Raw genomic sequence first — 13,439 nt, 5'->3', positions numbered from 1 at the left:
CCCAGCCACAACAAACCAAACACATCTGGGATTCAGCTTCAATAGTCATGATGATAAGAGGTAAGAGAATCTAAAACATTAAGCGCAGACCTCCCTCCACAAGCTGCTTAAAAGTACTCAACACATACTTAGTTAGCTATGATAGCAGGTTAGCGTAGATTACCCTACATTGAACCTGAGAATTAAGTATGCTACTTTTCAGATGTTTCTTTGGTCCTGATCACTAGATATTGAGCTCAGGAAGGCACTTTAAATGTTGGGCAGAAGTGAGCGATCTGCACAGCTGTAGAAGGAGCAAGCCACATGGTATGTCCACTCCCTTGTCCATTATGCTTCGTTCGGTTTGATCACTATCAGCACAGGAATGTCCCATCTTGAAATCAGAAAGATTTACTGTTCCCAGCTGCGTTTGACTCATGGTTCCTGAACATGTGATTCAACCACGACTTACATTTTTTGGGGGGGTGGGTACTGTATGTGTTTTCAGGTGACACATCCATCAGCTTTTATCTTTTGAGTCACTCAGTCATGAGGTTCAAACTACGATAAGATCCACCTAGCTGACAGGAATTCAAGATATAGCAAAACTAGTTCTTTGTCCCGAGACTTTTGTCTTTTGTCTTTAGTTAAGCACTGGTTAAAGCAAGAGTCCGTCCTTTTACCTGCTGCCAGGCTGTTTCATCTTCTACCTCTAAAAAGGGTGATTCTTTGGCTATTTTCAGAGATGGCGAAAGTAAACACATCCTTTACTCAAGTAGAAGTACACATACTTGTGTTCAAAAATACTCTGGTAAAAGTACTGACTAAACTTCTTTACTCAAGAAAAGTAAAGAAGTATGGGCAAAGATCCCAGAACCACACGGGGGGACCTAGTCAATGACTTGCAGAGAGCTGGGACCAAAGTAACAAAGGCTACCATCAGTAACACACTACGCCGCCAGGGACTCAAATCCTGCAGTGCCAGACGTGTCCCCCTGCTTAAGCCAGGACATGTCCAGGCCCGTCTGAAGTTTGCTAGAGAGCATTAGATGATCCAGAAGAGGATTGGGAGAATGTCATATGGTCAGATGAAACCAAAATAGAACTTTTTGGTAAAAACTCAACTAGACGTGTTTGGAGGAGAAAGAATGCTGAGTTGCATCCAAAGAACACCTACTGTGAAACATGGGGGGGGAACATCATGCTTTGGGGCTGTTTTTCTGCAAAGGGACCAGGACGACTGATCCGTGTAAAGGAAAGAATGAATGGGGCCATGTATCGTGAGATTTTGAGTGACAACCTCCTTCCATCAGCAAGGGCATTGAAGATGAAACGTGGCTGGGTCTTTCAGCATGACAATGATCCCAAACACACCGCCCGGGCAACGAAGGAGTGGCTTCGTAAGAAGCATTTCAAGGTCCTGGAGTGGCCTAGCCAGTCTCCAGATCTCAAACCCATAGAAAATCTTTGGAGGGAGTTAAAAGTCTGTGTTGCCCAGCGACAGCCCCAAAACATCACTGCTCTAGAGGAGATCTGCATGGAGGAATGGGCCAAAATACCAGCAACAGTGTGAAAACCTTGTGAAGACTTTCAGAAAGCGTTTGACCTCTGTCATTGCCAACAAAGGGTATGTAACAAAGTATTGAGATGAACTTTTGTTATTGACCAAATACTTATTTTCCACCATCATTTGCAAATACATTCTTTAAAAATCAGACAATGTGATTTTCTGGATTTTTTTTCTTCTCATTCTGTCTCTCATAGTTGAGGTATACCTAGGATGAAAATTACAGGCCTCTCTCATCTTTTTAGGTGGGAGAACTTTCACAATTGGTGGCTGACTAAATACTTTTTTGCCCCACTGTAGGTACCGTAACAAAGTATTTGTACTCCACTATTTCCCACCTCTGGCGATTTGAACTTATTTTTGGCACCGCCATTTAATTTATGTGATGATAATGTGTCCTCACCATATCAAGCTTTCCGTCGTGTGCAGTGAGGGCGGACATGCCGTATGTGGCCATGGTGCAGGCGGCCAGGGAGTAGTAAGTGTTCATGGCTGTGCGATGCTGGTCGTCTCCGTGAGCCGTCACTGCAGAGTTGAAGCTGGGCCAGTACATCCAAAGGAAAATGGTACCTGAGAAATAAAAGCAGTAAGGACAGCATTCAGTTGGTTGATTGGATTATGGGATGTTAAAGCTGCATTGGGCAATTCCACCTATGAGTCGTCACTGCTAACGACATGTTTTTACAGTGATATGTTAGACCTGGAGGTTAACCAAAAGGTAAGAGAAGATACAAGTCAAGATCCTTCTAAGAGACAGAAGTTCAATACTTCAACTTGTGTGTCTGTTCAAAGCTTTGATCAAGACCCAATTTATGTAATTCCAGTTAGTTTTTTTACTACTATTGACAAGAACAAAGACAAGGTCCATTGCTTAAAGGCTGCTTTTAGACTGACCATGCCAACCCAATGTTATGAAAAAATGACTAAAAGAATTGACAAAGTACAACCCAACAAGGTCGGCTGCTTGCTGATTGAATCTAGGAAGCATTATAACTTTTCAGGTAAGGAGGACGACAAAACCCAAATGAAAAGCAAAGTCATTTGTGTTAAAGTCAAATTAATTTCTCTTTGGTAAAAACTTATTTTTTGTTTTAACAAAACACTGAATTTCAGAGCAATTTCCTTCTAAATCCAATATATTGTGGAGGAAAAGCATTGGATTTCAATGAGTTTCAAGGTGACCAAACCTGACAACCTGAACCCTGATTTGTGTTGAAATCAGTTGGACATTTTACATTCCTTAGCAACACAGATGGCATCACAAGCAGAATCTTAGATACAAGTAAAAGTATTCTTGTCGACAGAGAACAATAAAACCCAGCTTGAACAGCTTGAACTGTTATTTTTTTATATATTGATTTTTGTGTTCTTTTATCTTAATGTGTGCATATGTGTAAATGTGTCTGTTGATTGTGTATAGGATATACATATTTTGCAAATTTTTATACATATCTGTATAATTTTATTTTCCTATTTGGGATTGTCTGAGTAAGATTAAAGTTGACTTTGACTTTTGAATAGATGTTTACCGATCATGGCGAACAGGTCCGAGTGGTACACCGAGCTGTTCCTGTGTTTGCTCTTATCCAGGTTTGGCCGGTACAGGACTCGGGTCACCATAAGTCCGAAGTAAGCTCCAAACGTGTGGATCGTCATGGAGCCTCCGGCATCCTTGGCCTAAAAGAAAGTAAAACAAAGCATATGAAATTAGACATATTGGAAGAATAAAGATACGTATGTTGTACAATCTTTCAGTGAGTTTTTTCAACTCACCCCCAGGACGGAAAGCAGGATGTACTCATTGACAGCAAACAGTGTGACCTCGAACATCGCCATGACCAGCAGCTGGATCGGGCTGGTTTTACCCAGAACCGCTCCAAATGAGATGAGCACAGCCCCAGTGCAGAAATCAGCATTGATCATGCTGAAAGAAAAACAGTTAAATAATAGACATTACTACAGGATCTTGTGGGCATGGACAACACGATCTGATATCTAATGTTCTGTCTGAGGTGTTCAATTCAATAGATATTTAGGAAGTATTGTTTGAGTCTGGTTGGCCAAAACATTTCATTCCACTTGATTTAACAACTTTTGAAGAGGCCCTATCCTGCTTTTTAGGGTTTTCCCCATTCCTGTTGTGTGTTATATAGGTTGTTGTGCATGGAAATGGTCAACAAATGCTAAAATCTCAAAGATACCTACAGAGGGAGTGTAAGTATATCTCTTTTATCTGCACTGTACCTTTGCTGGTCTAAATGTCCCTTCTGTGGGACGAATAAAAGATTTCTAATTCTGATTCTCAAGACATCGATTCCTCTTGATATCCCATTGATGTCCAACATATTGGTTCTGTATGTATGTGTCAGCGGTCTGTATGTATTGATGCATGTACTGTTTGGTTACCACGTACCTCTCCACCCCGATGTGGATCTTGCCTCCATGCATACCGTGGAAAAAGCCCTGCATGAGTGTGGCCCACTGCAGGGCGAAGGATGCGATAAGGAAGTTGAAGCCCACGCTGCTGAAGCCATAGCGCTGCAGGAAGGTCATAAGGAAGCCAAAGCCGATGAAGATCATCACGTGCACATCCTGGAAACCTGCATAATGTAGAAAACATCGGTTTAGATGATAAAAAGAATGATCGATTAACATAGTACAAAAGTGGAGTGCCACAAGGCTCGATATGGGGCCCACTACTATTATCTTTTTTTTCTTCCCATCTTAAAAACATGCATGCACAGCATTGATGTTGGTGCAATAATCAACTTTAGTGCTGCCTATGCATTTTCTGTTAATCTGTCAATTACTTTCTTGTTTGATGGATTATAAAATCTAGAAATAGTGAGAAATGTGTGAGGAACGGCTGTTGACACTTTGCAGAAACCATATGCGAACTGCTTGTCTTCCATTTTGACTTTAATGATTGATTGAATATCAAAAATGCTACTGATTAATTTTTCGTCAATCAAACAAAAGATTAATTGCCAAATCAATACACCTTTAGTTGACTGCAGAAAACGTAACTTGGAAACTCGATCGAAGCTAAACCATAAACTCTTCAACTATTCCCTCTTTTTCTGTTTTGATTATATTTAAATGTCCTTTTATACTAGTTCTAATACAAATCCATGTAGTAGAGTACCAAGAGCACTTCAGCGAGGATGCTAGTCATTTAGATCGACATAATATGTGCGTTCCTCAAAAGCCTCCATCAACAAAAAGACCAGTTTACTGCCAACAACTGAGTCACTTGAGGGCTTTGTCATTGAAAGCAGCCTTTCTCTGTGATTGAGCACAGTTACATAAGCTCTGGTCAGCGGGGGACCCCGGCCTGCACAATGCTCTTCCATCAGGACATTATTGCTTTGAAACCCAGAACCTAAACGTTATTATGAGACTCTATGAATCCATCTCGACTTCCAACCGAACTCATTATCTTGTTTCAAGCACTGCTTTCAAATTGTCACTTATTTGTACCACACACAATATTGCCCTGTGCAGTAGCTGCTGTCACCATGGGGACCATTCATTGGCATGGCTTGGTTGGAGGTGTTGCCAGTGTCCCCGTTAGCAATTTGTCCCAGATAAACTCTCTGATATTCAGGAGGACCCCACAAAATCAAACCAATAATAATTTCTGCTGTGCCGAGTTAGTGTCCTACTGTCAATTGAGTTCTGTTGAAGGGAAACTGATATTTCTTCCCAATTTATTTGATTACATTTGACCATTTTGAATGGTTAATTTCCACAAAGATTGAAGTTTTCCTTCAATTATTTCATGGAGTTCAACCATTGTGGAGACTCTTAAACTCTCTATTGAATTCTTAGCTAAAGGGTTTATTGGTAGGGTTTCTTTAAAGGGAAAGTTCACACAAGACACACAAAAAACAGCCAAATACATCTGAAAATATCTGCATGGCTGGATATTTTTGTGTGTGATATGGGGCATACAAAACTACATACTGATATACACCTGAACATGAGCGGGAGAGGACTCTTTAAAGTAGAAACACTACATACTGATATACACCTGAACATCAGCAGGAGAGGACTCTTTAAAGTAGAGACACTACATACTGATATACACCTGAACATCAGCAGGAGAGGACTCTTCAAAGTAGAGACACTACATACTGATATACACCTGAACATGAGTGGGAGAGGACTCTTTAAAGTAGAGACACTACATACTGATATACACCTGAACATCAGCAGGAGAGGACTCTTTAAAGTAGAGACACTACCTACTCATATCCACCTGAACATCAGCAGGAGAGGTCTCTTTAAAGTAGAGACACTACATACTGATATACACCTGAACATCAGCAGGAGAGGACTCTTTAAAGTAGAGACACTACATACTGATATACACCTGAACATCAGCAGGAGAGGACTCTTTAAAGTAGAGACAATACATACTGATATACACCTGAACATCAGCAGGAGAGGACTCTTTAAAGTAGAGACACTACATACTGATATACACCTGAACATGAGCGGGAGAGGACTCTTTAAAGTAGAAACACTACATACTGATATACACCTGAACATCAGCAGGAGAGGACTCTTTAAAGTAGAGACACTACATACTGATATATACCTGAACATCAGCAGGAGAGAACTCTTTAAAGTAGAGACACTACATACTGATATACACCTGAACATGAGTGGGAGAGGACTCTTTAAAGTAGAAACACTACATACTGATATACGCCTGAACATCAGCAGGAGAGGACTCTTTAAAGTAGAGACACTACATACTGATATACACCTGAACATGAGCGGGAGAGGACTCTTTAAAGTAGAGACACTACATACTGATAAACACCTGCACATCAGCAGGATAGGACTCTTTAAAGACACTACATACTGATAATGTAATGCAGCAACTACAGCCAATTCTTTGACTTTTAATATTACAAATGTTCCCATTGATAATTGACGGTATGCGTATTACCGGGTCCCATGAGATAAAATCTCGACAAGCTCCTTCAAAGCCTTTTCGACCGCTTTGTTCACCTTCAGGAGATCTGTTGCCCATGAGGGTGAATTGTAAAGGAATATTATCAGTTCACATACCATCCTTATCTCACAGGAGCATATAGGACAGACAATGCATTGACTATAAGACCCCGACACACAGATTTACAAGCTGCCCTGCAGAACCTGTGTGTTTATGGTACACTTCTTTCCAGGCGTGCAGTAAGGATGGAGGTTGTGTATACATAGCACTCAAACATGAAGGTTGACTTCTGATTCAGCTCCCGTGACAGTGAAGGTGTCAGGTTAAAGATTATCAGCAGCCGTTAAAGCTAATGGACCTTTACTCTCTGCGATTATTTCTCTAACCGACGGCAGTATAGGTTGATTCTGTGGGTTTTAAATAGTGCTGCAGAGGCAACCTCCAGTGTGTTGTTCATGTTAGAAGTAAAAGCAAAAGTAGTGTGAAATCAAGAGTCCTGAAAATGGGATTGGTTTGATTGTTAAGGAAGTAAAATGAAGGGCTTTGACGTAAGCAGATGCAGGTGTCCTGTCTTCTGCAAACTGTCAGTATTGTTTGATAGTAATCTTTCAGTTGCATGGCCACACCGTTAAACCGCCGAAACTTCTTTAAGTTGGAGAATTTCCACAAGGGAATTCCACCAAATCTAACGTTGAAATATAAAATTCTACAGTAACGCTACAGTCTCTTTGAGGCATTTTATACAAATATACAGAATATATAATGTTTAAAGAGGCAAAATAATGCTTTTTGAGGTTTTATATACGTTTTAGTGCATGAAAATGGTCTGCAAAGGCTAAAATCCCTGTGTAGCCTCCAGAGAGAGTTTCTCTCAAACCCCCCATCAGCAGAAGAGGACTCTTTAAAGTAGAGACACTACATACTGATATACACCTGAACATCAGCAGGAGAGGACTCTTTAAAGTAGAGGCACTACATACTGATATACACCTGAACATCAGCAGGAGAGGACTCTTTAAAGTAGAGACACTACAAACTGATATACACCTGAACATCAGCAGGAGAGGACTCTTTAAAGTAGAGACACTACATACTGATATACACCTGAACATCAGCAGGAGAGGACTCTTTAAAGTAGAGACACTACATACTGATATACACCTGAACATCAGCAGGAGAGGACTCTTTAAAGTAGAGACACTACATACTGATATACACCTGAACATCAGCAGGAGAGGACTCTTTAAAGTAGAGACACTACATACTGATATACACCTGAACGTCAGCAGGAGAGGACTCTTTAAAGTAGAGACACTACATAGTGATATACACCTGGACATCAGCAGGAGAGGACTCTTTAAAGTAGAGACACTACATACTGATATGCACCTGAACATCAGCAGGAGAGGACTCTTTAAAGTAGAGACACTACATACTGATATGCAGCTGAACATCAGCTGGAGAGGACTCTTTAAAGTAGAGACGCTACATACTGATATACACCTGAACATCAGCAGGAGAGGACTCTTTAAAGTAGAGACACTACATACTGATATTTTATCTACACTGTCCCTTTGCCACTGTGATGCATTTTAAATGTCCTCGCTTTATGACAAATAAAAACATTTCTCAGTCTAAAAGAATTGATCTGGAAATATTCAAATGAAAGCAAAAATATGTTTCTACTTTTCTCCACCGGTGCAGGTGTTAAATGTCTCCCTGCTGGTGAGTTTCAGTTTTAAATGGCATACTTCACATCAGTGTCTGACAGAGAGACTTCCTGAGAGTGAGCTGCCTGCAGGGGGAAGGCTGTTTGAGATTTCATTAAGAGTTCAAAAGCTTTCGTCTCTACATTCTCCTCATTTTCTGCTCTGCCCCGGGACACCTCCCCCCAACACCTGAGGGACGCCCAGGTAACCCCTGTGTCTGTGTGCCACATGTTGGGACACACCCCCCTCCAACATGTGACTTCAGCTGGATTTTTTTTAAGGTGGAATTGTGGGGAAGTTAGTGTCTCCTTGCTAAACTGTTGATCTGCTATCTTGAAATGTTTAAAAATATATTTCCTTATTATGTTAATAAAAAGACAAGTTGGTAATAACACATTATACTTCCTCCTCTCCTTTCCTTGTCTCCTTTCTGTCCCCTTTTTCCTCCTTTCTGTCTTTTTATTTCACATGTTTGTTGTGGTTTTAGATTTTTGTTATGTGTTAGTATTACTTATGGGTTTTTAATACTTTTAGTTTTGTACTTTATGTAAAAAGATAATAAAAAAGGTAATCCGTGCTATTCCAATCCACAATGAAAGCGAGAAAAAACAAAAAGGATTAAACGATGTTATCCCCTAGAGATTTGAAGTGCAAAATCAAACACACGATTACATATTCACATCCTTTAGTAGGGAGTTCATGTTATCTTTTTACCGATAGGTTCAGAGTATTTAATGCTGAATAATAGATTCTAACTTTCTGTGCATGGTGTCAAAGGGTTTCAAATGTGTAAAACCAACTACATACTCATCCCACTGCTATTAATATAGATTAAGGTTACTCAATGCAAAAACAGCTTTTAACTTTGTGTGCACGGTGTCAAACGGTATACAATGTGTTTTACGAATGCATTTGTAATCAGCGGCCTGTGTTTGGCAATAACACGTTTTCTTCTTCACCATCAATCCGTGTAAATGAGGAAATGAACGATCAATGGATCTTCCTCCAGCGGACCGGAAGACATTTCTTTGAACTCGGAGAGAATGGGACGCGTCCAATTAGTGCAGCAGAGAGCTCTCATTCTCTTCACACAACAAACTGCATCTCCTCCTGATGAGTTTGCAGGAACTAAATGAGTCTAAAACATGTAAGTAAGTTGGGGTAGCATGCAGGAAGGAAATACTTACAGTTATTGAGATCACTTGGAGAGCATGTAGGAGAGGATAGGGGTAGTTAGAGACAGATATTAAGCATTATTAGAAAGGCAAATGGGATTATTCTCAATGGTACATATGGAAGAGTTCACACACCTTTCTTTGTGTGTTAAGCCATATATCCAATAATTACAGCTTCAGTTTTGCAGAAGTAGCCATTGCATCAACTTTCTTAAGCATTGTTGAATCATAACTTACACTGAAAGAAGTCTGGTGAATTCAGAATATTTACCTAATGTTACTGTCTGAAGCCAGGAGCAGACAACACTTTTTACAAAAGCATAATGTCTAAAATCTGATGATACCTATTGTCTCTCCAATGAATAACTGTCAGAAGTGGGATACGTATTGCCAAGCCCCTTCATTTCTAACTGAAAACCTTTTAAAAGTATTTGTTCAAGACATGCAATGTTGTCAAAGCTCTATAATTCACAAAAGACTGACACAATCTGGATTTATTTTCTTGAGAAAGTACCCATGTCTTTCAAGTTTGCAAAGATTCTGTAGTAACAGTTCAAATTCATTCACACTTTAGCATCTACAAGGACAGATACTGGCTGGAGGAGAACTCTCTGCTACTGGACTGCTAGCAGAGTGTATTAATGTACACTGTGCCTTAATATTTAATATTCTATTCCTTACATACTTATGTATATTTAACTGGACTTTAACCCCCCCCCCCCCCACACACACACACACACACACACACACACACACACACACACACACACACACACACACACACACACACACACAACCTTCCCTCATCCAGTCACTTTTCTGCCCATCTCCGCTGCTACTGCACTGAAACTGTACTTTGAACGCTTTAAATATATTATTAACCAGCACTTAGTTCTACACCCCGTTTATCCAGGCCCTTTTTTTGTTTTATGTATATATGTCACACTGTGGGACTGCGGGAAACGGTATCTCCAGATTTCTGTATGTATAACACATGTAGACATTTTTTGACAATAAAGCTGACTTTGATGATATCCTTTTTTACTTGACAATGCCATGTCTTTTTTTGCTGCTGCAACGCAGACATTTCCCAACTTGGGTTCAATAAAGCACTTCTTATCTTATTATCTTATCTTAGTGTTGATGGAAGAGTTCGTACGGTGTTTGGAGGGACAAGTCAAAAATGTAAAGATCGTGTTTAAAAACTGCAACTGTACAAAACGTGGGTTCACATTGCGGTGAATTCACGTACAAATTTCGACCCGTTTTTTGAGACAATTTTCCCAATTTCTCTCAAAAAAAAAAAAAACGAATCCTATCTGTGAATATTTCATATATCCCTCTTTCATTCATTTCTTATTTTAAAGTGTACTTAACAGTATATCATTTTAATTGTATCTTTAATTGTATTAATCTGTCCTGTTTTTCAATCTTAACCTGTTGCTGTTTGAACCACTGAATTTACCCACAGGGATTAATACAATTCCATTTGATCTAATCTTATTCAGAGCATTTGACCCCTGACCCTCCTGTCCCCGGGACACTCACTCGGGTACCGGTAGTAGAAGTCTGGTGAATTCAGACAAATACTTAATGTTACTGAAATGCAGCCTCTGAAACCGGGATTCACTTTTTACAATAATACAATATCTCAAATCTGATGATACACATTGTTTCTCCAATGAATAACTGTCAGAAGTGGGATACGTATTGTTCTGTCCGGACTGAGCACACACACCTGTAGCCTTGGCTGCTGTGCTCTCAGTGTTCTGTCTCCCTGTTCCTGCCTGTTGGATCAGCTGGTAGAGGTGTTATGATTCTATCTTGTTATGCAGCATGTTGATTATTCTCTCTGAACTAGCTAAACACATGGGCCTGGGGGAGAGTTCTTCAGAATTGACGTGGCAACTCTACCATGAAGTCAGAACCTCTGGCTCTTGGACTTGTTTTGTGAATTCTCCGGCCGAAGCTCCAAATAAACCATCAGTGTTTGCCATCAAAGCTCCAGCTCTCCCCGTGTCTCCTTTTGAGTCGGTTGGCATTCGGGCAAACCTCAGGCTCTCTGAGCCGGACACAAAGCCTCCTCAACGAGGCTGGACAGTGACACTGAAGAGCAAGAGGAAGAGTTGGATATATATATTATTATTATATATATAAATATTTAACTCAACATTCCTGTTTTCGTTCTTCAATGAAACAAATAATTGTTCAATTAAATAATTAAAACTTGTTCTGCTCTACTTAGAATTATTTTTCTTTTTTTTCAATCTGTTGAAATGTCATGTTTTTTGTTTAATTTTGCATCGAATATTTCCAAAATTCCCCAGCTTAACTTCCCATGGAAACTTTCCGGAAATTTACCGGAAACTTTCCGCCCCTTTGCAACCCTAATTGCTACACAGAAGTTTCCCCCACGTGTATTGCCAAGCCCCTTCATTTCGAACTAACCTTTTAAAAGTATTTTTTCAAGACAAATTTTTTGCAATGTAGTCAAAGCTCTGTATTTCACTAAAAACATGTTAAAGCACCCATTTCTTTCCAGTTTGCAAACTGTAAAGATACACAAACCTGCTGATACTTAAATTCAGACACACTTTAGCATTCAGAGCATTTGGAGAGGATAGATGTTGTTTGAGACATATATTAAGCATTATTAGAAAGTAAAATAGGATTATTCTTGGAGGAGTTCACACATACCTTTCTTTGGTGCAACCTTTGTATGTCATGTCATATATCCAATAACTAAAGCTTCCGTTTTGCAGAAGTAGTCATTGCATCACCTTTCTTTAGCATTGTTGAATCATAAGTTGCTCACACATCTTAAATCATTTTAAATCATGGCTTTTGCACTAAAGCCTCTGCATCAGTTACAGACACGGTGGAAATACTGACAAAAAAAAGGTTATTCTTTACTTTTAATTAAAGAAAAGTCTGACTTTCTGTGTTGTATTTTCCTGGCTTTATTATCCCTGTCCTAAAGAACAAAGGTACATTTAAAAAGCATCATTGGACACTCTTTAGCATTCAGAGCATTTGACCCCTGACCCTCCTGTCCCCGGGACACTCACTTGGGTACCGGTAGTAGAAGTCGTTCTCGGACTCAGAAGTGTGGTTCCCGTTGTGCCATGCCGCGGCGTCCGTGCCGTGGTCGTACTGCACCAAGGTGGCGAAGAGGATGATGAGGATGATCTGCAGGATGAAGCAGGTGATCGGCAGCTTCAGCCTCATGTTGGTGGCTGCGTCCGTCATGTTGTCTTTCCCCGAGCAAAAGAGAGGCTGACTGAGGACGGGGGGGATTAAAGATCCAGCACAGAAAGTAGTTGCACACACTCTGTCTCTCTCTCTCTCACACACACGCTCCCCGGGGTGCAGAGACAGAAGGCTGCTGTGTGTGTGTGGGTGTGTGGAGGAGAAACTCTCAGACAGACACAGGAGCTGCTGCTAAATATGTGTTGTTACAGGACCTGCCTCATGAATAATGCAGTGTCACTTGTTGCCACGCCCCCTTTCTACTGTACTTTTTAAAGGTGGAATGAAGTCAGGGGTGTTGGGTAATGAAGGCTTCCTTCAATTATTAGTCTCTATGGTATTGTGCAATACATTTAAAGAATATTGACAACACCAATGTTCCCTTAACCTACTGTTGTGATATATTATGTCCAGCAACTACAAATATCTGCTATGTTTTATAGTCAACATTTATTAATAATAACCGAGAGTCAAAATGGTTATGAAGCCTGAGTTATGTGATTTATTTTGTCACACACTTGTATTTGGTTTTCACTTCCATGATCTTTTACCTGGAGGTGCTTTAAAGCTATTTAGTGCACCTCTTTTCAGCAACAGCTCTAAACTGGTTTAGCTCCTACTTGACAAACTTTGTCTCAATAGGCAATTACAAATCAACCCTGATAAATATTTCATGCGGGGTTCCTCAAGGCTCCATCTTAGGACCTTTGCTTTTTAATATTTATATGCTACCTCTGGCTGAAATTATTAAAAAGAGCAATCTAAGCTATCACATCTATGCAGACGACACCCAG

General features: G+C 40.1%; 1 protein-coding gene across 1 annotated transcript in view; it reads right to left on the bottom strand.

The window, feature by feature from the left end:
• The window catches only part of rhbg (Rh family B glycoprotein), a gene marked incomplete at its 3' end in the record, with an annotated part of 35,418 nt that extends 22,597 nt beyond the window's left edge, over window positions 1–12,821 (bottom strand). Inside the window, exons 1-5 of the mRNA XM_079640899.1 lie at window positions 12,465–12,821; window positions 3,960–4,146; window positions 3,320–3,470; window positions 3,076–3,223; window positions 1,950–2,116 (exon numbers count right to left, since the gene is read on the bottom strand). Of these exons, the coding sequence (XP_079497025.1) occupies window positions 1,950–2,116; window positions 3,076–3,223; window positions 3,320–3,470; window positions 3,960–4,146; window positions 12,465–12,645 (834 nt within the window). The 5' untranslated portion in view covers window positions 12,646–12,821. The remainder of the gene's footprint in view (window positions 1–1,949; window positions 2,117–3,075; window positions 3,224–3,319; window positions 3,471–3,959; window positions 4,147–12,464) is intronic.
• Between the last annotated feature and the right edge of the window lie 618 nt (window positions 12,822–13,439).

Source organism: Notothenia rossii (genome assembly GCF_949606895.1).
Source record: "Notothenia rossii genome assembly, chromosome: 7".
NCBI classification, from domain to species: domain Eukaryota; kingdom Metazoa; phylum Chordata; class Actinopteri; order Perciformes; family Nototheniidae; genus Notothenia; species Notothenia rossii.
The sequence above is the reverse complement of the archived record's forward strand: the minus strand, read 5'-3'. Positions and strand labels throughout refer to the sequence as shown.